Source organism: Diaporthe citri (assembly GCF_014595645.1).
Source record: "Diaporthe citri strain NFHF-8-4 chromosome Unknown scaffold_8, whole genome shotgun sequence".
NCBI lineage: Eukaryota > Fungi > Ascomycota > Sordariomycetes > Diaporthales > Diaporthaceae > Diaporthe > Diaporthe citri.
Genome location: NW_025064853.1, coordinates 951,036 through 978,021, shown reverse-complemented (window position 1 = coordinate 978,021; position 26,986 = coordinate 951,036). Strand labels below are relative to the sequence as shown.

Sequence of the window (26,986 nt, the reverse complement as noted above, 5' to 3'; positions counted from 1 at the left end):
TGAGACTAAGAGTTCAGCCTGGAAATTTCAAGCAGGGGAACACAATTATTAAGGTAAAGCCTCTCACTGAGCCCACCAAGAGTTACTTTCATGTGCGCTGATAAGATAAGATAAGACAGCCTTATCGCCCTCAAAATTTCCGGGGGCGCCCAAGGTTGCAGCGACATCTTCAACGGTCAAGTAACAATTCAATTCGGTCTTTACGATAGTGCTCCATCCTTTGACGAACCCCACAGCTGCAAACAATCGTCACCATGGGCCGAGATCTTCAAAAACGCAAGAACAGGTCGTCGAGGCCAACCGTGAGGCAACCAAACAGGCTCAAGAAGCCACTCAACCCCCTCGGCAACAGCCTCATCGCAAAGAACTGGTAGGTCCACACAAAACCCTGGGCGATTCCATGAGCAGGAGCCCTCCAAACAGGCCCGAGGACCGGTTCTGACCCGCGAGACGCACAGGAACAAGAAAGAAACCCTCTCCCAAAACTACCGCCGCCTCGGCCTCACTGCAAAACTCGGCAAGGCCACCGGCGGCGTCGACCCGGCGACAAAGGTGTCCGCGCCCAACGGCGGCGCCCAGGACCCCCTCGCCGTGACGCCGACTAGCGGCGCCGGCGCCGCGTTCCGGAGCGTCAAGGTGGAGCGCGACGCGGACGGCAAGATCGTGCGGGTCCTGCGCAAGGACAACCCGCTCAACGACCCGCTGAACGACATCGAGTCCGACGACGAGGGAGACGCCGACGACGAGGAGGCGGAGGAGAGCGCAGAGGCCACGAAGAGCGCCGCCGGCGGGGCGAGAGCGACAAAGGTGGTGGACCTGCTCGAGGCCGAGGCCAGCCGGCCCACCGAGGCGCACAAGCGGCACCAGTCGCAGCAGGAGCGCGAGTGGCTGGCGCGGCTGGTGGCGCGGCACGGCGACGACACGGCGGCGATGGCGAGGGACTTCAAGCTGAACCCCATGCAGCAGACCGCGGCCAACATCCGGAAGAGGTTGAGGGTTTACAAGGCGGATCAGCAGAATTGAGAGGATGGGCATTCCTGACGCCTCTCCCTAATCGGAGAGGGGAAGTCATGTCTTGCTTCGGGGTTGAATTGTCAATCCGTGTGTGGACCGAAGGGAACTGGGAGAATCGGACACTACACGACGAGTCGAGGTTTCCTACCACCTTGCAAGGCATGGGCGTTGGGAGACTGTGAGCCCTTCTAGGTCGAGGGGCTTGGGCTGTCGTTATGCGCTCGACCACCGTCATAGATCCTAAGGCCTTCTCGTCACGCCGAAGCGCGTTTCCCGGAAACAGGCTTCGACGAAGTCGGCGGATAACGATGACCTGCCTACGGGCTGGATGATATAAAGGCCTGTGGCCACGAGAGAGCCAATTGTGCAGCAGGCAGGTGGGTCGCATGTTATAGACTGCACGGAGACCGCAGCGAATTGCGTGTCACAAAATCAGTCATGGCGTTTGGCGCATGTGAGGGAGTTGAGATGATTTGCGAGAAAAGCATTTAGATGGAAGCATGAATAAGAATCGGTCTGTCTTGAAAATGTCTTCGACAGTAGTAGAGTGCACACTGCCGCTGTCTATTGGAGTGGTGAGCTTGAATAGCAATCATATCATCTCTACTATTGGTTTCGTATATGGCACAGCAACATAGAGCGTGAGGGTACATGAGATAACTCTCGCTGTCTCATACTGGAGACACATTCTTGGTTCAAATTCACAGTTGCGCATACAGGGTCATTTTCAGGTAGGCAAACTTGCTGATGTTCTGCATTTTGCCTGTGCCGGCAGCACGACCGAGGCGAGGCCCGGGTCCTGCAATGCCTTCTCCACGGTGTATCGACATGACATAACCAGCATTAGTTACACCAATCAGAAAAGCCAAGAACGCCTCCAACACCATCACAATGTGTTGTCCAGGGTGTCTGTTTCCCTGTCAGTTGTACAAGCAAAAGACAGCTTTTCCCTGCGCCAGTCATGACCATTCCATCATCGTCTATCCTTCAATTCGACTCATTCGGCGGGGAGGGCTGGAAACCCAAAAAAATCCAGTTGTCCCCATTCCTAGTCCCTGAACTACATGATCCCTCATTACATCTCCGTCCTGTGCGTAAACGCTGAAACAGCCCCCGTTTACCGGCACGCCAGCCTGCCGATCAATATAGGCCGGTGATATCGGGCTGTGCTGGCAAACGAGGTCTGGCAGAATGCATTACTGTACCCGGCTGTAGTCCGCAGAAGGGAAGGCAACTGGCCTGTCATCGAAGTCGGCGGCGGCAGGTGGCGGCGCGTACATGTGACCACCAGGGGGTGCGGGCGAGGTGTGGGTGTTGTACTCGCCGTGGTGTTCAAAGGGCGGGTTGTGCACGGCGGCTGCGCCACCGTACGAGGTGTCGGCGGTGTAGGGGTTGATGTCATGCGCGTCGTGTCGGGTGGAGCTGGTGCCCATGCCGCCTCCGTAGGGGGAGGCGTTGAACTCGGGCTCGTCGTCCTGGTCGTTCATGCCAACGGGGGCATAGGCCTCCTCGTCCACGGGGGCGGTGGAGAAGGCGGCCTTGTCTGGGTCGATACTGTTTGTGCGCGGGCCGCGAGACGTCTCGTAACCAGGCAGGACGCCGTTGAAGTTGTAGTATCGGTATGTGGCCACTGAGATCAGGGTGGAGGCGGCCCAGAAGAGGCTGATTATCAGAAATACCGTCAGCTGCTGCTAGACTTGGCGAATTTTGGGGGACAAGGCGAACTCCGACTTACGTGTTAAAGACGCCCAGGCCGACGATGGCCTTGCTAGGCCCGCAGGCGCTACCACAGTCATTGGCTGTGTTGTAGGCGGCCTGCGTGGCAAACGCAGACAGCCAGATGACGGTATACATAAAATCAAAAACGAGCATGGCTTTGGGATCGGCTATTCTCCTGGCGCGAGAGTATCGCGGGGCCATGATCAGATATATCCATACTGGAACGGACAGGAAGCACTGGATTGGAGGATGATATTAGCATTTGCTGACTGACATGGGGCCGAGATCGAGGTAGAACTCACCACTCCGAAGGTCCAGCCATTGTTGCCGTTGATATCGCCCCCTTTGAAGACAATGATCTCGAGGACCCAGATCGTGACAGATATGACAATCTGGATGATGTGGACGATCAGTTTGTAGAGGGGGATCCTTTCGTGGTCGAATTCGAAGCCCATGTTGGCGGTTCAAGTCCTGTTACTTGCTACTCTTGTAGGTCGTCGTCGGTGTCCGCGAGAAAGTATTCGATACCGTGTGCTCAATGGCAGCTGGGTCGTGTAGCTGTAGCTTGGTGGTGGTTGGTGTCGGTCGGCAGGGGAACCAGAACCACTGCAGGCGGTCTAGACGAGCCTAGCGCAGTTGTGAACCCAGGGGGTGCCAACAGTTTAAAAAATGCAGTGCAGTGGTTCGCAAGACTCTCGACTTGGCAGGGGCCAAGGAGCAGTGGTAAAAGTAGACGCAAAGAATGGCGAACAGGCGATGTGATATGCAGATGTAGATGCAGTTGTTGAGCGCAAGCAGGCGGGCGATCTGGTCAACGAGTGTCCACGTCTGTCGGGTCGGGTCGTTTTGTTCCAGGCTGACGCTGAGGAAGAAAACGGTGGGCGGATGGGGTCGATGGGTGGGAAGGGGGCATCCAAGGTCAAAGAGGCAGAAAAGGAAGGGGCAGGGAAGGGCAGGGAAGGCATGGAAAAAAAGAGGCCAGCTGAGGCCAAGCCCAACCGCCCTCGCCCTCCTCCTCCTCCTCCTTTACCCTCGAGCCATGACCCCGTCCGAGAAAGCACCTTGCAAGCACAGCACAGCACAGCACAGCACAGCACGTAGCAACGCAACGCAACGCGACTTGGGTCTCCTCCTCCTGCTGCTCCTCCTATTGACCCAGCCAGCCAAGCCACACTGGAGCGAACGAGACCGCGGGAAAACCGCGCAGCCACAAAGCGCGACCCATTCTTCCAAGGTTCCCGGCACAAGGCGCTGCTTACTGGACGGACTTGCAGGGAAATAAGCGGACCACGCCCGGCCCAGGCCCAATCAACTTGACACCAGGCTGGGGCAATGACCATTACCTGCAGGCGCATCACGGTTCGCCGGGTCGCACTGCAGCTCATGTCAAATGGACGTGCCGCCACAGGCAGATCCGAGTCTGCATTCGCAGCTAATGCACTCCTACCTGGGCCTAGGGGGTGACAAGAACTGCATGAGTACGAGATGCATCAGGAGTCCCTATGGCAACCGACAACAACAGACGCCAACATCACCAACAACACCAGCAACACGGTCATCGTGGTGACGAGAGCCTCAACAAAGTTTCAGAGCTTTGCTACCGGGCTCATGCTCCTCCTCCTCCTCCTCCTCCTCCTCCTCCTTCCGCTACTACCACGTATGCGTGCCTGCGGACGAAATGCAGATGTGCAGACACCCCTGACGCTGACGTATCCTGGCCTCAGCCACTGCCATTCCCATCGACTGGCTGACTGACTGACATGGTGGACTGACTCCAGGCTGCTCTCACTCTTGACACACCTTGGCTGCGACTTTCGTAACAGGCCGCAGACGGCCAGCAATTAATCTGACAACAAGACAGTGGTGCGCCTGCCCCTCACAATGACGAAGATATTGGGACTCCCAAGAAACTCGTATCCTGACGCGGCAGACCGAGGGACCCCCACACCCCCAGAACATCATCGGAGACCCTGATTTTCTCCCTCTCGGCCGCCATCTCAACTGTCGTCATTCCATCCGGAATTTCAGATCGGTTGGCCTCTCCGCGACTCGTCCATGTGCCACACTTCGCCCGGCTCCACGACCCACAAGGCGCACAGCCGATGATAGAACAACGAGCCCATTCCCATCCCTCCCGCCGTCGAGTCCACTTTGTCTTCAGTCACAAAGTCAATTCGGCTGGCGCGTGACGAGATCCTCGTGGTCGCTGCTCAGCCACCCGCCCGTCCCTGAGCCATGCACGTTGATACGCAATGCGGCAGGGAACCGCACTGCGGCTCTACCCTCTCGGCTTCTGGCTAGCAGCCTCCCTCGGTGGCGGCATCCAAAAATAGCACAGACAGTCGTACCTCACCAGCCATCTCCCGCCCGTCTTCTGCCCGACCCGGCTCCGGTCCAGCTGTGGGCCCTTTCGGCTCTCACGCGGATTCTCATACCTTGGCCAAGCCGGTATGATTACATCCGGACAGCATTCTGGTCTCATTGCAGACGGTGTTTCGACTTTAACCTCGCAGACCGATGATAGCCCGCCAAATTCGGAGGCTGGAATCCGAGACCCAAACACAAACCCAGGTCTCACCCCACCGCCGATTTAACCCACAGCGTATCTGCCGAAACTTTGCCTCTGATGCCTAGCCCCAGCAATCTGGCGGTGCAATCACCGTCTCACGGTCCTTCACTGTGTCGTCACTGAGATTTAATCAGCTTCTGAGTTCTGTTCTATACTGTTTACTTCGTGTTATTTCCTTCTAACTTCTTGGTAAACGAAATGCCATCGTACGAAATGTACCTGATGCGCCGGACCCCGGCAAAAGATCACAGTGAAGGTGGTGTATAAGCTTTCCAACGTCAAAAGTACGATGTGATTACACACGATAACCAGCTGCCTGTATTTTCCATAACGGTTGCTTGCATTAGAATCAGGCCGAATGACAAGGCGCAACCCTTGACCGGTGTACAGCAGGATGCCAGGTCGCACGTATGACGAGCATCAGCGCAAACATGAATTGGCAGGCCAGAGATGCATCTCACAAGAGCTCACCATCACATTACCGACATCGCTTCAAGGAGGTAAGTCGGATTGACCGCCAGCTGCCTCTAAGCGATATCGCATACAATCGCAAACAAACTACTCGATGACCCAAACGTGGTGGATTCCTTGGTCTAGCCGTGTCCTTCAAGTTCATCTTTCCGACAACCAAGCCATCTTGACCGCACGAAATCTCTAGTTGATGTATCTTCTGTGCCGGCTCATCAAATATCTTCAAATTTCAATTGCAATGTGCCTCGCTGAATTCCTTGGTAAAGACCGATCTATCTCTAGGTGTAGATCTCGACTTCCTAACTCTGACAAGTTCTTGATCCTTCACAACTTGCCCTTAGGTCCCACCAGCTCCTCCACCTTGGCAAACTGATAGTAGAAATCTAGGCTCTGTGGGTTGGCTAGGGTGCCGCTGGGCTTGATTATTTGGCCAGAAACGATCTGTTTGACTGGAAGCTCCACCTTCTTCATATTGATAGTTGTCTGCAGAAAGTCACGAGAAGTTAGTTTCATGTCCTACATCGGACTGGATGGGAATAGGTCTGTGTGCGTATGTGCGCGCCAAAGAGAAAGATGGAAGACTTACTGGAATCTCGGGCGTCTCAAATATATACTTCGGCACGTGGCGCTTCGACAGGTCCCTCCCGATGGCCTCCCTGACCTCGCTCACCAGCGCCGTGTCGAACCTGTGCCCGGGCTTCATCAGCAGGAACAGCATCACCGTCTCATCCTGGTCCGTTGGTCGCCTCTGGCCCACACAGAGGGAGTCGTGCACTCGGTTGGCGAAGCGCCGCTCTATCACGGAGTAGATTTCCGCAGAGCCGAAACGCACTCCAGAGGGGTTCAGCACGCCGTCGGCGCGCCCCAGAAAAGATATGTTTGCCCGTCACCGGGTGAATAACGCAGAAATCGCCGTGCCTGTGGTGATGGGGGGAGTCAGTGAGTTTGTCTTCTTACAAGGTAGCCTCTCATGACGACAACACTCGCGAGAAGTCACTTACGCCCAGACGTGATCGAATCGATTAAAGTACGCAGAGTGGAACTTTGACCCCGGAGTCGCCACCGGCTCCTTATCGTTCCAGAAGCGGCAGGGCACGTTGGGGAACGCGATCGTTGCTACGAGCTCCCCGGGCGTGCCGTGGGGCACTTCCTTGCCGGGGCCGTCCGGGAGTGTTGAGTCGAAGATACGCGCATCGGTGCCCAGAGAGGGTCCTTGAGTCCCCCCGACGTATACCGGCTCTAGAGGGTTGCTGATACCGAAACATCCGGCCTGGGTGGACACGAAATGTTTAGTGATTGGATGTCACGTTGCGCAGGAAATCTCTCCATGAGAACTTACAAGATCAGTGCCGCCCGAGCTGTGAGGATCGCAATCAGTAAAGTTTCCAGCTGGGGTTACATTGGGATAGTGGCTCAGGAGAATGTATGCCCCCATACCGTGGTATCCCAATATGGAGAGGGCAAAGGGTTGGAAATTACTCACATATTTCCCAGCTGAGTGTGGCTGGGGAACCCTTTGTCATAGAACCACTCAAACAGCTGGTCCGACAAGACCATACCCGTGCAACTCACTGACGTCAACCTGGAAAGGTCGACCATATCCCTTGGGCTGAGCCCGGCCTTCGCTACCTCGAAGAGCCACCGCGGGCTCGTGCCGAACTTGGTCACGCCCTGCTCGGCCAGGATCTTGATGAGAACGGTGATATCGGGCTGGAACGGCGAGCCGTCGTAGAACACGGACCGCGCGCCCCACAGCAGAAGGGCCACGTTCGCAACGTACATAATCCATCCCGTGGTAGTGTACTGCAGCCCGACCGTCTCGGGGCCCTGGCCCTCGTGCAGCCGGCCCTCCTTGAAGTACGACAGCAACAGCCCGCCCTGGGAGTGTGTGATGGCCTTGGGCATCCCGGTCGTCCCCGAGGAGAAGCAGATCAGCGACGGCTCGTGGAAGGCCGTGCGGACAAGGTCCGGGGCCGGTAGCTTGGTACTGGCCAGAAGGCTCGCGAGGGTCTCCGCCCTTGGCACGGAGCTGATGTCCCGCGGCTCGCTGAAGCGAGGAATGGAGATGAGCGACGTGAGGGCGTCGCAGTCCTTCATCCCCTCGACAATTTCTTTCATTTTTTCGCGGAGGTCGACGATCTTGCCGTTGTACAGAGCCGCGTCGTCCACGAAAATGAGCTGAGTGTCTTGGTCAGCCTGCAAGATGATACTGGTCGATCAGGACACCCGCAGAAGACCAACACACCTTTGGATTCACCTGAACACTGCGCTGCAGTATCCCCTTGGTCCCCATATCCGTCGAGCTGCTCGAGAAGATGGCCCCGAGCCAGTTGGTAGCCAGCCACACCACAAACGTCTCGACGCTGTTGGCCGCGACGGCGACGACGCGGTCGCCCTGCCTGACGCCCTTGGAGTGGTACATTGCGGCCGCCAGCTCCGCGGCGCGGGACCTGAGCTCCCCCCACGAGCACTCGCGCACCGCGGACCCGCCCTCGCGGACCTCGGTGATGGCGATGCGGTCATCCTCCTTGTGCAGCTTGGAGCGGTGGCCCTGCGGGTCCGCGGCGGTCCGCGAGTACAGGACGTTCTCGGCGAAGCTGAGCGTCACGCCCTCGAACCACCGGGGCACCTGGTCGATCGTGGCGGCCTCGTCCACCACGCGGCTGTAGCTGCCGCCGTAGATGAAGTTGCTGAACTGGAAGAGGCGGTGCCAGAAGTCGGAGCGCTGGTTGATGGAGTAGTCGTAGAGCTGGCGGAACGTCTTTTGCGGGACCGGGTCAGCACTGGGCAGAGTTGGGCTGGCATTTAATGTAAACCAGGGAGCTAGATACACAAGTCGTCGACGAAAGAATGGGAACCATCACAGATTAGCTGGCTCACTTGAGCTCACCAGCATTGAGCTGAGCCAAGCAGTGAGACTCAGTATCGTCATCCAATGACGATCTTCTGTTCTGCAGCCGTAACATTCAGAGTGACAGAGTGTTGGACAAGGACAGTGAACAAAAGCAATGTCTCGTACCTCCAGACTTTGTCCGCTCTTCCGGTTGATGTCCTGCATGAACTCGTACATCAACGTGCTCTTCGGGTTGGGGTGCTCCCAAAGCTTACGGGGGACGGCAACCTGATTCTCCATTTCGAAAGATTCCCACGTGTTCTCACGGTGGCTTATTGCGTGTCTAATGTCTACTTCTCCGTTGCAGCAGAAAGGGCAACGCCTAAAAGGCTATCATGAGTAAGAGAGCGAGGAGGACTGGAGGGAAAGGTCGGCATCGGGAACTTGTCGGGTACTTGTGGATTTGGGGTCCTCCGGTCCGGGGAAGAGCGCGGGGAGGACATATTTCGGAAGCCGGGGTCGCTCTGCGGAGGAGCAGAGTTGGAGAGAGGGGGGGGGGTGGTCGCTTGTCCCGCATGTGCCACTTATTCGCCTAGTACGCATACGTCCTCTGGGCGTACGGTTCAAAGGTACACGGAGGGCAAGTCTTGCCTTTTTCTGACAGGAAACTCCAATACCAGTCGCGTCCGGCCCGGGTCCGTTGTGTAAGACGGCGCATGTCACATACCGAGGCTGCTGCTGATCTTGTAACATCGCCAACGTGACGGCGCATAATGTCATTTGAGTATCTTCTCATGGCCAAGTTTACCAGCCAAACGCATGCACAAGTCAATCTGGATATCGTCCCATAACACCAACGCAAGAACCCGACCTCAACTATATTCCATGTTTCACATCATAGCGTATCCACAGAGCGCCCCCCCCCCCGCACCCCCTTTTGACCCGAAGCCACCCGCACACAAAAACAGAGGAGCCAGCCAGCCCCCCCTACCTGCACCGCCAATGCAAAGGACGAGAGACCGGGTTTCTTTTTCCATTACCGAAAAACACCTCGCAAGTACGCTAGCATTACCAAGACCCAGAATCACAACCCTCCAAACCAACACGTCCAAGACTAGAGATATGCCTGCCACAACGCGTCCATCATGGCGAGGTTGATGGGGTTGACAGCCTTGCTGATCAGGTCGATGACCGTCTGGTTGGCCGGCAGCGTCCCCTCGGGGACCGTCGCGAGGCTGACCGCCCTCTTGACAATGAGGTCACAGTTGGTCTGCACCGTCTCCCTAAGATGTCCCTCGTTAAGATGTGCCATCCTGTGACTGCTGGTGAACCAGAACATGACCTCGTCGCGGACAAACAGGGTGAGCGCGTGCTCGAGCTCGAACTCGGGCTCCGTGAGGCACCTTGCGATCGCCATGATGGAGCATCCAAAGACGCCCTCCGTCGCCAGCGGGCCCATGAGGGTCTGTATGTTGGGCGTGAGGCGGAACGGCACCGGTTCTGCCGTGCCAAAGTAGGGCCGGCTGTTGGTCATGGACGACAGGAGCTCGGAGCTCCAGATGTTGCCGGTGCCTCGGGCGATGTGTATCTTTTGTGGGTACCGCTTGTCGATGAACAGGACATACGTCATGAACGTCAGCGCGGCCAGCTGGTATGAGAAACGGCGCTTGAACAGCCAGAAATCGGCGTAGTCCAGGTATGACCTCTGGAAGTAGTCAAGAGCCACGGTGCGTGGCACCCACTTGTCCTGGATGGCGTTCTGGATCTCCAGTCGAGCCGTGGCGCTGTGCTCGCCAGTCTTCTGTTGTAATGGCTTAGACATCTGTTCTCCGGAGATGGCATTCAAGGTCGAACTTACCCCTTTGGATTCCCCAAGTGCGCGCAGTTTATCCATAATAAACAGCACAGGATCATCCTTGGACAGACTGTTGCGTCGGCAATGATCCTCGAAGATACCCTGAAGTGTGATGTAAGACGTGTCCTCCTGCACAATCCTAATGTGTGGTGCCAGCGGGACCATCAACGGCAGGGTAAACTGCAAGTCGCGACGACGGCTTTCCTTCTTCCTGCTCAGCCTCTGGTTCAGCTGCCGGAACAACTGGACAATCCTCTCCTCTCTTCGACAGTGCCGAGCTGCGGGATGTTGAACCGCGAATGGATGGATGCTGCCGTCGTGACCTCGGATCTTCAGTCGTCGATGAGACATGCCGATCATGCGAACTAGATCGACCGTGGGAATGAAACGCTCGATGCGGATGAAGTCTTGGTTCTTGTCCTTGAGCTGCAGGTACTGGCCGGGGACCTCGACCTCATCGAACTTCTGGTACTTAAACTCGCTCAAGAGTGTCGTGTACGCTTCCAAGGACATGTGGGGGTTGCGCCTGTCCAGCTTCTCCTCGAACTTGTCTCTCCACTTCCTCAGTTTGTGGATGTACTCGAACATCGTAGGCTTGAATGTGACAAAGTCTGCCTCAAACGTCTTCCTTATGTGCGCCGGCAGTATTGTCTCAGCAAATCGAGTGATGTTCGTCTCGGTGGCCTGTGGTAGCTTTGTGCCCTTGGCATACGACGTTGGCATGCGGCTGACATATGCCAGTCCGTCGTTGAGCAGGGCCACAATCAGCCGGTACGCATCTTCATCTGGCGGGCACTTGAAGTGCTTCTGGATCTGGTCGACCATGGTCTCCATTGATAGCGCCAGGAGAGGGAAGGCCGTCTTGAGCTGGGACATGATCTCTTCCGTCAGTTCCCATGGGAACTTCTTCTGGCCCGCCTCGGCTTGCTGTTCTCCAGGTGCTGGTGTCGAGCCGTTAGGCCCTGTCGTGGTAGGAGTTGCCGCTGTGCCATTCGTCTCGCCGCCCTCCGTCTTAGGTTGGACGTTAGCTTCCCCGTTGGCAGTGGCGGGTCGTGATCCCGAGTTCCCTTCCTGCTTCTGCGCACCGGGAGCCTCTTGTTTCTGCAGAGCTGGTGAGCCTGCAGGCTTGGCTCCCCCGACTGATTGTTGCCGTTCTCTTTGCTTCTTGGCCTCATGGTTCTTCTTGATAACCATCATGTCCTCCCTGTTGGTCCGCAACTGGAAGTAAAGGGCCTGGGGATAAGATCTGGCAATCTTCAAGAGTATGGAATGGACCCGCGTCGCTTCCTTGTGGCTGAGCCCAGTGAGCAGCTGCGGAATGAAGGTGATCCAGTACCAAGTCGGCGTGTCACCCTTGAAATCATCGAATCCGGCAGAGACAGTCCCGTTGGCATCGTCCATGCTCAGAAGCCAAAGAATCCTGGCAATGAGCTTCCGCGACTTGGCGTTCTTGTAGCTGCCTGCTGCCTGCAGGTACGACGTGAGTGCTTGGCGGGCAGAATTGAGGTCGGCAGGGTCTTCCTTGAACTTGCGGTCATTGAAGTAACCCCATTCAGCCCATGCCTTTGCTGCCCCGATGTCGAAGTACAGGGCTGTGCCGTAAGCATTGTCGGCTTCGTCCTTCTGACTCAGTTTCTCAAGGAACATGCCCTTCAAAGTGTAGAACTCTGCCTTCTGGCCTGGGCTGAAGTACCCAAGATTGGTGTTGTTGATGACCTCCAGCCCGCTGTTGAGTTCCTTGGGATTCTGGTAGTGGCATTTGGCCTGCTCTCGCAGCTTCAAGAATGCTTCTTGTATCTCGATGTTTGGCAAGGTGTAGATGCGACCAAGCTGGCTGATGCAGACATCCGCCAAGTTATGTTTCCTGGCAACATGGGCGAAGCGGTTGATGATCCATGCTGTTTCGTGGTATCCCCGGTACGCAAACGAAGAGCCTCCCGCATTCTGGCCCCCCTGAGGCAGAAGTCCGAGATAAGTCTGGTTGATGAGACCGAAGATGTGCTGTCGCCAGGTAACGAGGTCTTGCCAGGCAGTGATGTCGTCCCAAACGTTGGGCAGTCGATCACGCCAACCGCCCAGAAGCAGTTTCAGCTCACTAGATTTGACATCCAAGTTCTGCTGATTCGTACCCGCAAGACTAGTACAGATGACACTAGCATCGTGCAACTCCACCAGTTGCTGGAAGTTCTGAAGCAACGGAACGTGTGCGTGCGTAGGCTGCTTCGGCAATTGATGCCACTTACGTATCGCAAGCTGAATAGCCTCGTCGACGTATCTCTGGAAGTCCGGCTGTGTCTCCTGTTTGTTGTGAAGCTTGCGCAAAGCCATGAATGCCTGGAAGAAAGATCGACGCGGGGTAGGTGCGTCCATAAGGCCCTTGATCATGGCATCGATGTGATCCCTATTCTCTTGCGATTGCCACATCTCCGTGTTGCGCCATGCACACTCCAAAAGGAGGTCCTGGAGATGTTCGTGCTTGGCAAAGTCCTGCAGAATATCCCATTGCTGCAGTTTCTGAGCGCACAGAACCCAATGGTCCTCCCACAGTGTGTACTCAGCCTGAGAAAAGGGGAGGGCACCAGTGCGAGCCTTGACCTGTGCCATCTCATACATCTTCTGAGCCTTGTCCCACAGACCATTCTGCTCGTAAGAGAGAGCGCTGTTGGTTTCCAAGAATTGGCATCGGCGGCGCCACGTGCCGTAAAAGAAGTCATCCTCCTTCAAGTTGGCGTATATCTCGACGAGCGCATTCAAGTTGCTCTCCTTCACTGTAGGTGGATCCGATGCTTCCAGGTCAATTGCGGCATCCTCGAGCTGAGCCAGTGCCGTATACCAAGAATCGAAAGTCTGAGCCGCGTACTTCAAGACGTGGGGAGGAATTCTGCACTCAGGAGACGCCTTTGCAGCGCCCTTGAGCAATGCCTGGATCACGTTAGGACGCTTGTCGAGCTGCCGCTGGTGGTAGTCCTTGGTCAACAGCAACACCAGGCCACGTTTGACTTCCTCTCGCTCCTCCCTTGTCGTCGCAGACCAGTACATTGGGAACAGTGTCTCCCAGAGCTCTTTGCCGAGGTTCGAGTCGACGTGCTGCATTTGTGTGAGCGGCTCGATAATGTCTCGAACCTTGACATCACCGAGCTCGGACATGAAGCGACGGTGGCCCGCCATGAAAGCCTCGTACTTGTCATCTGACATTGCCGCCGGCTGCCTTGGGTCCTTTGCGTAGTTGCCAAAGAGCCGAGAGGCGGGCAAAGTCCGGAAGTCCTCATGGTGTAAATGTACGCTGCTATTCGATTCCACGGAACCGAGAAGTAGTTGCGAAGCTTGAGCAAGCCAGAAAGTCTCGCCCAATGTGTCCCAATTCTGCGTGTTGATGACATACAACAAGCGAGCGCTGGCAGTCTTGGACAAACTCTTGTCCAAGAGCGCCATGAAGCGGTTCCGCATGTTGATGTCTTGCGCCCGTGTTCCTATCAGGAAAGCATGCTCCATGCGCACGGTTAGCTCGGTTCTGGTGATCTTGGGGTCCTCATAAATGCGGAGTACCAGGTCCAAGTACTTTGTCAGCATTGTTGTGTCGGCGCGGTGCTCAAACGTCAACATCTTGTGCAAGACAGCTGTCTTCTCCTTGAGCGTAGGCCATGTTCCCTCGGAACGGAAGATCCAGCCCTCGACCATATCTAGAATCTTCTCGCACAGTGGTATATGCAAAGACTTCTCCACAAGAGTGGCCAAGACACTGAGGAATGGCCTACGGTTATCCCCAAGGATTTCCATTCGCTTTGCAGTGACATCAATGGCCTTGAGCATCAAGCCCGTCTGGATCTCGAGATCATAGTCGTCCATCTTGGCAGGTGGATTCTGGTCCGGGGCCCGAGGTGCATTACCTTCGTGGCTGATGGCGGTGTAGTGAGACACGTGATCCCTGGCGAGTTTGGACTGCAGCGATTTCATGATGGCTGGGATGTGAGGGTCGATAGCCGATGGACGTCGGTTGCCTAGTGACCATAGGATGTTGATGCCCGCAACGTAGTTCGCGGCTGCCATTGTCTCGGTCCCGATGTTGGAGAGGAAAGTGATGACTTCAGACGTCTGTGACTCAGGCTCACCCTCCGCGTCGGCATCTTCCATTTGCACATCCTCCGCAGCGGTAGGAACAGCATCGAGAATCCTTTTGACAATGGCTCTGATCTCCCGTCCATCATCATACTTCGGGTCTGCCAAGTGCAGACAGTCCTGCAGCTCAGGATTTTCTGACCTCAGACACTTCTCGAGAATCTTCTGGATTTGGCTCATGTTCTTCAAGATCCACTCATCCGACTTTGAATCCAGGATGATGCGCACCACTTGAAGCGTGTTGATGATGTTCGTGATGAACTTCTCGTCGTACCTCTCCTTATTCTCTGGGTCGATACTGAGGATCTGAGTCGTCTTTTCGCTGGCAAGAACCACATCTGTGACGTTGGGGAAGAGGTCGACGTCGAGATCAGCCCAGTACTCTGGTTGCAAAAGGTTGAATAGGAGGGTCATGGCCTTCTTGTTGAGCTCTGTGGATATGGAATGACTGGCTGTGACCGGCGTGTCCTTTGCTTTGCTTGATGGCAACGGGTATCGCTCATTCAGCTGCGCGATAAACTCGACCAGATATTTCACCATCTTCTGCCGCACTGGGGCGGGAATTTGATACTCGGCCTTCTCAACAGCAGCAGTTTGTCGGACTGCTGGAGGCGACGCGGACATTTCATCTAGTTTGCGCTTCTTGGCAACTGGTGATAGGGATTGAGATGCCATTCGTGTGGAGCTTGTGGTCTTTCCAGTGACACGCCTTTGTTCCCACTCCCAAATCAGCCACATCATGTTGAGGGCAAGGCGCCTGCTCTCAAAGGACGGGTTGGGGAAATTCGCAACTTTTCGCAGACATTGAATGATGAGAATGGAGAACTTGTCGCGAGTCTCGTAGAAAAGATCCGGGTGCCGCACGAGGAAGTGGAAGATGCTGGTCATTTGCTGAACATTCTGTCCCTCCTCTGACAAGATACGTCGGGGTGCAGCGGACCAGACAGTATTCCGCTCGTTGGCCTGGATGGAGCCGCATCTCTTGGGCAGAACTGGCGCCATCAACTCCAAAGCCTGCGTAACGAGCGTACGTCCCTCGTTCTGATTGTTCTTGAGCAATGAGAAATACACCTGGGAAACTATCTTTCCGGGTGTGTCATAGTGCGCGATGAAGTATGACAGAACGACGTAGGCGGCATGCTTGTTGATCACATCGTCGAGTCTGATGTATGTCCAACCAAACTTGATTATGTCTTTGCGCGCTTCCTGCAAGATGGTGTTGTGGTACTTGATGAGGAAGGCTGAGAGCTGCAGGACTTCCATCCTCGTATGATCGATGCCCGGTTGGCTAAGGTCGTCCTGGGGATCAGCCAGACTGACCTTCCAGATCTTTGTGCTGATGGATTCGATCACGGCCCGATCGATCAAACGATTTGGCCGTTGCTCGGGTTGGTCCCAATGTCGCATCAGGTCCATTGCCAAAATGGGGTTGACAATGTTGTGCAGCAGAAACAGCTTTGTCTTTTGGGATGCGGTCTTTCCAGCATATGTGTCGAGACATCGTAGGACAATCGACTTCCAAAACTCGACTGAATCGTTGCAAATGACCCCATTGTACAGGTACGCGAACAAGCTTTGCGTTTGCCTGACATCCTCGGTTGTAACTGATTCGATCAGCGAAAACAGAGCATCGAGATCTTTAGGGTTCTGCTCGAGATATTTGGTCATGATCCAAGTGGCGTGCTCGACGGCTTGGTGTGCAGCAAGGCGCAAAGGACCAGGCACTTCGTTGACCCGTAGCTGTAGTTCGAGATCGCTGCTTGCCTGCTTCAACCAGGCAAGCGTCTCCTTGTTTGCCATCCACGCTGTGGCGGAGTACTGGCAGAGTGCATCAAGCATGGTGATGGCGTTGACTATGGAAGTGGATCTGCCGGGACGATCGTCACTGGGGACGTCTTTGCAAGCCTGGACCAAGGCCTGAATATTCGCCGCTGCAAAGTCCCGGAGCGGACCGCTGTCTGCATGACGAAGAACCTGGGCGAAGAATCGGCCGTACTTGATGTCGCGGATCTTGTTCAACAGCAAGTTCCATATCTCCTGGGGGTACCGATTCAAGAACTTGTAGATCGGCTTGCGGAAGGGACTGTGATGAGTCCGACGAAGCTTTGACTCGAGATCCAATGCCGTCTCGATGATACGTTCTTTGTAACCTTCTGCTGCAGCCGGTAGCAGATGGAAAATGTTGAAGACAGCGGCAATGACCTCCATCATTTCGTTCTGTTCAAAGAAAGTGAAGGATAGTTGCTGCAGCATATTACCATCTGCCAGGTTTTTGACGTGGTCAAGAAGGCGCGTTCCGATCTCAACCTTGAAGTACGAGGTAAGTAGTTTAAGAAGCCTCGCCAAATTGTTGAGCCCCTGGAGACTCAGCCTCTTTGCATCCTGGAGGCTGGCTAGAACCGGTCTAAGGCCTGACTGAAGCAAATCCTTTGGTAACTTGTTGTTGATGGACAGAACAGTCTTCAGTGCTTCATAAGCAGCATCGATGATGGGCGTAGGATGCAAATAAAGGCACTTGAAGAAAGTTGCAACAATTCGAGTTCTCTCTTTGTTTGGCTGATTGGGCTGACTCGGCTTCATGAAATCTTCAAAATCCATGGCGGTACTCAGGATCTTGATGCAGGACACACGAAGGCTCACAATGTAGTTGTGTGTCCGGAACTCGGCGGCCTTGTTGGCGAGCGACTCATCGCTGGCCTCAGCGAGTGCCAGTGATTCCATGAGCAGACGGGTCAAAATTCTCATCCATCTTAACAAAGTCCTGCTTCAAAGACATGTAGTGAGTCACCGCATCGATGTAGCCGATTTGGATCGAAAATGGGAGAGCTCGGAGAGGTTTGGAGTAGATCTGTGACAGAAGGCGATCCCTATGAGGCTCAAGCAACTCCCAGACTTGTGCATCTGCTGCCTTTGCAATTATATCGAGGCATTGTTTGGCGGTCTCCCGAACGTGCTTGTTCATGTGTGGGAGCTCTTGATTCAACACATTGCAAATCTGAGCCATTCGGGGCTGTTTTGGTGGTTGTTGGCCCTTCTCCTGTGGCAGCGGCAAGCAGTCCTCCTTCTTGATTTTTGTGATCCTGTGTAGCAAGATGTCCAGCGTGTCTTGTGCTGATCGTCTCGTGTTCTCAGGGAGGTCCTGTGGCATGTCCTTCACCACAAACAGTAATGCCTTGATGCACTCACTCTGTTTCATGGCAATCCACGCATCTCCAAGATCAACATCCGTCAAAAGTATACGGATGCCACAACATCCACCAGCTTTGGTAAACCACTCTTCCTCATAGCACCCATGACAGAGGACAGAGCCAAGGTGATGGAAGAATGTCAGACGCCCAACATTATTGGACGACCCAAGTATGATGGCGGCAGAATCATATACCTCTTTGATTGCTCGTTTAGCGGCTTCGCGAACATCTGGGTGGTCAGATGCCAGTGACTCAAGGATAGCATCGCAAAGAACACGAGTGTCAAGACACATTGGACCTTCACCCGCATTGACATCGAATGGGCTCGCGCCCCTTTTGCAGTCCACGAGAGCTCTGCCTACTTCGATGATCGCGAAGTGGCGGCAAAGGCCCAATAGGAATGCCATGGATTCCTCCTTGAAGTCAGGCAAAGAGTTGGCAAACATCATCGCCTTGATGAGTCGCTTGAGCACGTTGTCTTGATCCTCCTTGTTAGGAACTGAGCGCCCACGATCAGAGGTCTCGAAAATCGAAAAGTCGGCGTCAGTCTTGCGAGCCAGCAAATCTTGCACCTGGAGGCGGACTAGCCTGGGAAGATCCTCGGGCAAATTATCATACCCAATGCGCAATTTCAGCTGTGCCTTGAGGAAATGGAAGGCCTTCTCCTTGTAGAAAGCATCGGATTGCTTGGATGGGCCAACTTTGACTTGCTTCGGGGCTTCCGTCAACTTCTGAATGGCAAGCTGGATGCCCATATTGACAGGGAACGGCCTCTCCTTCTTCGACCCTAAGAGCCGCAGATCAAAACTTGGACTATCATCGACAAATTGCTGAAAGCTCAGCGAGATAGCATCTGTCATGTACTTGCGATTTCGGCGCCGAGCTTTCCAAGGATCCTCATCGTCGTGTGGGCATGGAAGTGCTGGTACGGGGCTGGTTTGAGATGATCAAAGAGCGCAGACATCAGCTCATCCATAACAGGGGCCATTATGGGGTCGAGGTAGTCCGCTGTGAGATTGTCCACGCACAACTCAAGCGTCCGCAGACCCTGCCCGACCAAGTCGCTCCCCGCACGTAATGCAACTACCAGCGGCCGCATGAGAAAACTCAGATGTGGCAGAAGATTGCTGAGCCTAGCAGGGACTGTCAAGCACAGCTCGACATACAAATCCCGCTCGGCTGGCTTTCTCGCAGCTCTGAGAAGGTTGTTGAGGACGTCCAGGAGCATCTCTAGAAGCGGCAATATCTTCTTATAGAGATGCTCGAACTTCCCGCCGCCAATGCTCCTAAACAACGAACGGAGGAGAAGAAAGTAGTTCATGGGCTCCTCAGCCTTGGTAGAGTACTCAATGGACTTTGTGACGATGTCCACAACGTGAGGCAGAAGAACCTGCTCATTTTGCGCCGCAAACAGAGTGACGGCCATGAACGCCAACTTATAGAGCCGCAAAAGTATCGATGCCTTCTTCACATCTGCTGAGCCGACATCCTCAATATGTTCCATCAGGAATCTGAGCAGCATGCCGCAGAAGCTTGGTGATGTTGCTTCGCTGGCGAGGAAGAATTGTGGTATGTGCAAAAGCCCCGTGTGGTCAAATATCATCTCATAAAGACGCGGGATCTCCTGCTGGAAGACCTCGTTAAAAGTGGCTGGGTCAATGCAATGGAACACAGTCGCAAACGTCTCCAAAAGCTCCTTCTCTTCCTTGCTGCTGGAGTTCATGTAGAAATTAGCCATGTACTCAACCGCCGACTGGTACTGAGATTCGCCAATGGGTTTCTCAATTTCATAGTAGCGGAACACATAGGCGCCTTCCCTGAAGAGTTTGACAATGACCTGCACTTCTTCGGGACTGAACCCATATGCAACGTCCTGCCAATGCGCTGGGGCATTCACCTGCTCCACAACGTGCGGAGGATTGCAAACCTTGAGCTGGTAGAAGGTGTTCTTGAGACCGTTCATCAGGTTCTTGAACAGAAACTTGTTGTCGACGACAGGATCTGCACCCTTTTCCCGGGGGTTCGCTGTCTTAATAGGCATCGCATTGAAGATGTCGACCTCATCCCAGTCTGGAGGATCTGCCTTGTCAGCCAGGTACGTGTCTGGCGTCTGATCTTTCGTCTGCTTCGCGTATGCTTTCGACAGCTTCACTGCGTTCGCGTACTGGCGGTTCATGGCGGCAAACTTGTCCCCAATAGCATTTAAGATCATGATCAGGAAATGCCGCGCATCCTCCTTGTTGTCCATCTTGGCGATGCATTCTGCCATATTAAGCAATAGTTTCGCGCTCATCGTTTGGAAACTGGTGCCCGGGAAGTTGTCTTGCAGGTTTCTTGTGTAGACCTCCACGGTCTTCCTGATCTGTGCTGGCGTGAGAGAATCTCTGACGTGGTGGATGAGATCTGCGAGCATGCTGTACGCGAGAGGCCTCATATTCTCGTAGACAGTGAGTCCATCGCCAATCAGGGTCCTCTCATCCAGGAGTTCGTCGATCTTGGGCAAGAAAATCTTCCTAAAGTTGAAATTGATAATGTGGCGGATAGCGACAAGGAGCTCCTTCCTAGCGCTTGACTTTTCTCGCGGGCAGTCCTTCAGTAGTCGTACCACAATATCTGGTAAAGTCGGAAGAAAATCCGTCAGTTGCTGTGAGTACTGTCTCAGCAGGTATGCCAAGAAACTCATCGTCTTCACCTGTGCCGTGATGAACTCGCCGAAAGCTGCTCGGTTCCTGATGCTGGGACTGACACCCGTGAAGACAGTGTGCTTGGACGCTGCCTCAGTATGTGCCTGCTCTTGAGCTTTCGCCTGTAAACACAGCACACTCTTGATCAGCGGAACGAAGGCCTTCACATTCTGTGGCACGGTGTTCCGGTAGACCTGGAATATCGAGACGACTATGATCGGACATTCCGAGAGGACCTTGAATGATTGCATTCCCTTCAGCAGCGGCCGAGCGGTCGGTTGGTCGATGCCGAATTCGGTCGTTGTTGCCGTGGGGGAGCCTGGTCGGGGTGACTGGTGCTGGTGGAAGTTCGTCTGTGTGCTTCCGGGTGTAGATGGCATTCCACCTGCTCCAGTCGTAGGCTCATTGTCAAGCTGCTCCCTCACAACCCGCTCCATCTGCTCGAAGAGCTCTTGTATCAGGCTCAGGAACTCCTGTACCTTGCCCGCGACAACTTTGGACTGGAACCGCATGATGTCGGAGATGACTTTGACGCAGATGACGGCATTTTCCTCGTTATCCGTCCGGACCAGTTTCATTAACAGTTCGACGGTTTCCAATGCGTATGGCTCGAAAGGCTCGGCGGCGGCAGGGACTGTAGGGAATCGATGAAGGATCTCGAGGATGGTGTTTCGGAGCCTCTGGATGTAAGGTGAGCAGCAGGTCAAGCCGTATCACGGAGGCTCGCATACCTGTTCGTTGGAAGTGCTTTGGAATGTGCAAGGGCCATTAAGTATGGATATGAAGACGGGCATAACCCTCTTGAGAAAGACTGGGTAGGACGGGCCAGAAGTGAAGACGTCAAGATTATCGCGTAGCGTAGTTGCGGCTTCGACCTTGACGCGGGACTCTGCAAGTTCCGTAGAGTCAGTCAATGGCGCGACAAGAAAGAGCGCGTTGGTTGGTGCTACTACTGACCAGTATCCTGAGCGACAAGGCGCTTGACCACATCTTCGAGGAGTTGCGACATTGTCGCGGTGGCTTATGATCAAATCAATCCCGACCAGAATTCCATGGGATGATAGATACAGTGACTTTTGTTGATGGCTGTCCAAAGGTGCCTCGAGCCTGGTGGCAGACGGCTCAAGCCCGTTGCCTGCAGAAAGGTTGAGTTGGCAGCGCGGCACCTGGCCCCTCCACTGCGACCAAGCTCAGAAGTCGCGACGGAGCTTGGGAATTGCAAATGCGCAACTGGCATTCATTTCACAACGAGACTCTGGAGATTTGATATTATGGAATGCTATAGCAAATGCTGTATGAGTGAATGCCGTGGTGGGAGATATGCTGTGGGGTTGTTGTTACTGGGGTTTATGTACGGCGCGGTGGTGATGAATAGCTGACCAGAGTATGCGACAGAGGCACGCTCTGAAATCTTTGGAAAGCTTGAGACGGCAGGGAATTGAGAAGCTGGGGGGACCGGCCGCCAAATCCATCGGGTGCTTACATAATTGGGACTGCCTCCAGCGGACCCAATTCTGCCACGCTAGAGCCAAATCCAGTCAAGAGGCATGCGGAGAGGTGTCATTGCCAGCCGCTGGAGCCTGTTCTTGGGGCCCGCCGCTGGCAACAGCTTTCTGACAAACTTATCTAATCTAATCCATCTAATCTATAAGATCAGCGTACCATGTGGGATTACAACCAACATGCATAAACTCTGGTTTACAACTCCACACTCGACTTCATCACAAATTGTCTTGACATGTCAATGTCATCATCCTACTGCTGAAAGCCTATGGGTAGATAGTTGCAAAACCGGACAGAAACAAGATATGTTGGGAAAGAATTGGTTCTGAAATTGCTTGTGATCATGCTCATTGTCCTATCTATCTCCAGTCCGTCACGCAACACGCGTATTCAACACCTTACAAGATCATGTAGACTTCTTTGTACACACCAAAACAGTGATCAATTCAAGAATTTGCAGTCAAAATGACAGCATCTAAATAGAAAAAAAAAACACCATGCGCCACATATGTCCAATGTTGGTATCTTTTTCTCCCCCACATAAAACCCTAAAATGAGCCTGCAACTGAGGCTAAGAAGAAGTCAAGAATAGTTTAAAACTTGCCACCTGGGCAACTCAACCAAAGAAAGGAAGACCACGCTTAGCACGACGGAGCGCACGGGTCATCTTGAACTTGCTGGCGGCGGCAACAATCTCGAAGTTGGCTCCCGTGCCACTGCAAGATGTGCCAGCTGCGACAGGCATGACGGCCGACCAAGTGCCTGAAGCGCAGACCTGGTAAGAGGTCGAGCTCACACACTGGTAGTCTCCCTCAGTCGTGCAGGCAGATCCAGCAGATGCCGAGCCGCTGCTGCTGGAAGATCCAGGGCCGGATGAGCCTGAAGAGCCAGAGGAACCTGATCCAGTTGAGCCAGAGCCTGTAGGGGCTGGAGCGGCGGGGGCGCTGGTCGCGCCTGCACCGGTTGAAACGGTAGCAAAGATGCCGCCAGCAGGAGGAGACGCCTCGCTGGCAGCAGCCGAAGAAGTGGGGGCACTTCCTGCAGCACCGGTAACACTGGCGCCAGTCCCAGCGCCGGAGCCTCCAGTTGGCTGGCTAGAGCTGCCAGTAGCACAAGATCCCACTGGGCTGCCCCACGCTGTTGTTGCGCCGTTCAGCTTGTGCAGGTTCTCGCCAGGGTCGGGGAAGACAAGATCAGTATCCGCTGGGGTCGAGCAGCCACCGCTGTCAATGTTGGCCTTGAACATGTCCGGAAGCGCTTCGAAGTTGCTCTTGTCGCCGGAAGTGCCCGTAAGCTCAACCAAGGCGCAGTTCATGTACATCTCGCGGTTTCCAACCTTGTTGAACCATGTCCATGCAACCACAGCCTTGCCTGTGGGGATGTTGTCGGGTATGGTGAAGTTGTAGTCGTAAGGAATTGGCTTGGTAGCCGATGTGTCGTCACCGAGATTGCCTTCGGCGTTCTGAGCGGGACACCCTCCTTCGATAGACGTGACTGTCTTCCAGACGCTGTCCGCAGTCGGATTCTCGTCATAGGTGATGGAGACTTGGCAAGAACCACCTCCGTGAACAGACTCCCCAATGAAGTTCAGGGGCTGATCTGAACCCAGCTCCATGGATGTTGATTCCCCAGCAAGTGTTTGCCCAGAGGTCAGCTGGCAAGGGTAGTTGCTGCCATCGGCCAACAAGGGGCCGTTGGTCACAGCAGGCGTAGTGGCGCGGACCGGGCTAGCCATCAAAATGTGGGCTTCCGTAATGGTAGCCAAGCCGAAGACGGCAGCGGCAGCGTAAGACTTGGTGAAATACATCGTGTCTTGGTCGAGTAATGCTCTTCGTTCCGGACGAATTGCCTTAGAGAGTGTGTTGGTATTCTGATAGTAGACAAGTCCTGTGATGACCTGGTTAGACTACTACTCGGACATATTTATCCAGTCTCGAGGCAGGCCGAGTCCGTCTCGAAACCACTGGCCCTGAGAGGAAGACAAAAGCTTTTTGCATACCTAACAATACTTTGTTACAGATTTGTGTAGCAAAGGAGGACTCGAACAGTCAGAAAGTTTCGAAAAGTCTCAGGTTTTTTTGTTTAAGGAATGGTATGCACCAGGCTGTAGAGATGAAAGAGACAAGAATGGCAGAGTAGAAGGACTAGCCTTCAGGAGAAAGAATGCGACTGCTCAAGTCTTGTGATAATGGAAGGACTGTTGATGATGGGAATCAGGAAGAGCTTCTGCTGGGCTGGCTGAGCATCTTTATAAAGATGGGTACGGCATGGGAGGCAAACATGTGCTTAGTCGTACTCAGGAGACTACCACTCCTCCTGTAGAGGTAGAGTAGACTGGAAGTCTTGCCAGTGGATGAGATCGACCGAGACCCAGACCAGGTATCCACTCGGATAACCGAGATCGTGTACAAGACGGGATACCTTGACTAGAGAGTGCGGGCAACGGTAGCCAGTCAGGGCGTACAGCCACGACCATGAGTCTGACATGCGAGGCATGATGGATCTGCTCAAGGGATCAGGGATGAGAGAGTGATCGCAGAAAAGTGCGGATGAAAAGCCATGATAGGCTGTCCCGAGGGTCCTGGCTTGTTTCGGAGGTGCACAAAAAAGGGCAGAACATCTTTCTGCAGGTGACCGGGATTAAACATGGCTCCTCCTTGATCGCTCAACGGCAACCAATGCCCCACGATCTGCAAGTGCTCGCCGCGTCACCCCTGACTTTGTCCCGTTTGGGCAAGCGAGGGGTAGCATTGCATGTTCTCGAATGCCCAAGAGGAAGTCGACCATAAGCAGACACCACACGCCTGATTGAGACAACTGCTGAAATCAATGTCGGCGGCGCGTAGTACCGTCCAAGACGCCTGTACTCGTCTTTGCCGAATTCCAAAGACGAGAAACTGGCCGTCAAAAGTCATGGTGCAGCGCGTCAGCCCACGTTGTTTCCGTGGGTATCCCCGGTTGTTCAAGATCGCCAAGCTTTGTCCGATGCGGCCTCCAAGGCGGACAGCGGACCCGTGGGTACGGGTCTGTGCCACGAAGGGGCAGCCGTCAAACAAGCCAACATCGCGCGGGGCTCTGTGGCCGCGCTGTGCGGTCGACAGAAAACGCCAGCCTGTACACGCAAACAGCTGAACCTGGCGTAGGTAGCTAGCCTCTGGGTCCGGAACGCCACGGCGGTCAGGTATGCAAGCATGCAGGTACGCAGCAAGCTTGATTCAGGGTAAGCCAGGAAAAGGAGAGGGACTGGGCGATCCAGGGGTACTTTTTTGGAGGGTGTCAAGGATAGGTCCTTGCAGCCGTCCCTGGTCAACACGAAGGGTGGGAGGCGGAAGCGCAGCGCGCAGTTTTTTTTTTGGCCGAGCTTCGCCCATTGGACCCCGCAAAAGGAACCCGGATTCAGCGCCTTTCCCATCTCCCAGGAGGCAGCCGAATCAAACGTCGACACGGCTTGTTCACCGTGACATGTTCCTCCAGCAGCCGTCGTCATGCTGTGAATGGACGCGCAGGCTTCTGCAGAACCTGCAAGGGACCTGGCATGTCCTGAGATGCCGAATAAGCGGTGCTGAAAAAGGCATCGCACGCTAGGCCAGGGGGCTGACAACTGCTGCCCAAGAGGCAAGCAACATCGCGGAGCCGACCTGTCAAGCTGTCGCTATGGTGCGAGTCACTTTCTGTTTGCCCGTTCTCCTCGCTTCTTGTTGCCTGGTAGTTGTCGGCCGAGCCGAAGCAAACACGGCCAAAAGAAGCACACCAGCGTTGGGTTTGCTTGGCGAACTTGACTGACAGCTGCCAAACCAGGCTATGGGATGGGTCGGTAAAGAGCCAAAATGTCCAGATTTGGAGTGTGGCTCATGCAGACGGATCGCAATGGGACGCTGGTTCAATGGTGGGTCCATGATTGCGCAGCCCTAGCAGCCGAGGCTTGTCCAAGTACGGAGGTAGACGTAGACGGTGTGTGGTATGTGGTGAAACTGGGGTCTGTTTCGTCTTTGATGTGCTCGACCGTCGAACAGCTTCTTCGCCCTCACTCTAGTTCATCCGACGTCGATTGTTTCTTTGGCCACTGGCCAATCCGAGGGCCAGGACGGACAGCAAGTCAAGCAAGGTCAGGCAATGCAGGGGAGGTTGAGGTGTGACACCGAGATTTAGGATGTGAAAGGCGACGTGTGGGTTGCGTGGAAGAGGATGCTTGTTCCAAATGTTTTGAAACAAGCTGGGTTGACGACATCCACCAGTCGTTGCTTCTGGAGCATGCATCAACCCCCGTTTGATCCCCTCCTGTGCCTGCCCAGGTGGGTTGTGCCGTTCCCACTGATGAGTAATTGGGGTCCCGAGGAAAGAGCACACTGGCGGGGCTGCCACTTGCTCGTGCAGGCCAGTTCTGCAGCCGGCGCTGGCCGCCCGAAAGCAGGCACGTAGCATTGACCCATCGACCCATTGGCTTAGATCGTGGCCGCCTTGGTCACCCGTCGACTGGCCCATTCACCGGCCTCTCGCTAGCAAGCTGTCTCCTGATACTGCGACAACGACACTGCTCGGAGGTGGCAAACACCACGGACAACGGCACTTAGCTGGCATAGCCGATATGCGCGCGCCTCTGTGTCATCCAACGGTCTTCCTTACCCTGTGGCTGTTCATGCAGCGATTCCCATGGTGAGCACCGGGGAGCGCATGAACGAACGATGGACTGGGCGGGCGAACCTGGCCTGTCCGTTGCTCAATCGAGCTCAGCGGCCTGCCAACCTGCGTGCCACCCTTGCCTCCGAGCTCGTCTGGCCGGGTCTAGAAATGACTCGCTTCCGCCAGGGGACAAAAGCCTCCTCATCCGATGTGAAGGGGCTTTGCGCAAGCGATCCGCGCGGGCGTGGGACCCGGCTCGGCTGGTCAATGCTATTACTCTTGCTTGAGGGTCATGCCAGATCGCCCCGGGACATTTGCGGCGATGAACCGGTCCAAGCCTCCCACCATCCTTGCCCAGCTGATCCGCCCCTGAATTTTGCTGTCGGCATTGTATTTTAGATGAAATTCCTCGGA

General features: G+C 54.8%; 5 protein-coding genes across 5 annotated transcripts; 1 reads left to right on the top strand and 4 right to left on the bottom strand.

Moving 5' to 3' along the window:
- Positions 1-254: 254 nt before the first annotated feature.
- On the top strand, positions 255-1,023 carry INS49_014653 (uncharacterized protein; the record flags this gene model as incomplete). Its single annotated transcript, XM_043175343.1, has 2 exons — positions 255-370; positions 459-1,023. The coding sequence occupies 2 exons, from the start codon at positions 255-257 to the stop codon at positions 1,021-1,023; spliced, it is 681 nt and encodes a 226-aa protein (XP_043020300.1).
- Positions 1,024-2,210: 1,187 nt separating this feature from the next.
- Positions 2,211-3,188, bottom strand: INS49_014652 (uncharacterized protein; the record flags this gene model as incomplete). The annotated part of the gene is made up of 4 exons (XM_043175342.1): positions 2,211-2,676; positions 2,750-2,908; positions 2,963-2,970; positions 3,036-3,188. 4 exons carry the CDS (start codon positions 3,186-3,188, stop codon positions 2,211-2,213), a joined length of 786 nt encoding a protein of 261 aa, XP_043020299.1.
- A 2,909-nt stretch (positions 3,189-6,097) lies between these two features.
- Positions 6,098-8,906, bottom strand: INS49_014651 (uncharacterized protein; the record flags this gene model as incomplete). The annotated part of the gene is made up of 8 exons (XM_043175341.1): positions 6,098-6,256; positions 6,360-6,503; positions 6,664-6,691; positions 6,775-7,043; positions 7,113-7,131; positions 7,257-7,951; positions 8,019-8,534; positions 8,793-8,906. The coding sequence occupies 8 exons, from the start codon at positions 8,904-8,906 to the stop codon at positions 6,098-6,100; spliced, it is 1,944 nt and encodes a 647-aa protein (XP_043020298.1).
- Positions 8,907-9,720: 814 nt separating this feature from the next.
- INS49_014650 (uncharacterized protein) lies at positions 9,721-21,458 on the bottom strand (the record flags this gene model as incomplete). Its single annotated transcript, XM_043175340.1, has 6 exons — positions 9,721-10,407; positions 10,465-17,274; positions 17,333-18,552; positions 18,630-21,129; positions 21,181-21,338; positions 21,407-21,458. 6 exons carry the CDS (start codon positions 21,456-21,458, stop codon positions 9,721-9,723), a joined length of 11,427 nt encoding a protein of 3,808 aa, XP_043020297.1.
- Positions 21,459-22,568: 1,110 nt separating this feature from the next.
- INS49_014649 (uncharacterized protein) lies at positions 22,569-23,759 on the bottom strand (the record flags this gene model as incomplete). The annotated part of the gene is made up of 1 exon (XM_043175339.1): positions 22,569-23,759. One exon carries the CDS (start codon positions 23,757-23,759, stop codon positions 22,569-22,571), a length of 1,191 nt encoding a protein of 396 aa, XP_043020296.1.
- Positions 23,760-26,986: the final 3,227 nt, after the last annotated feature.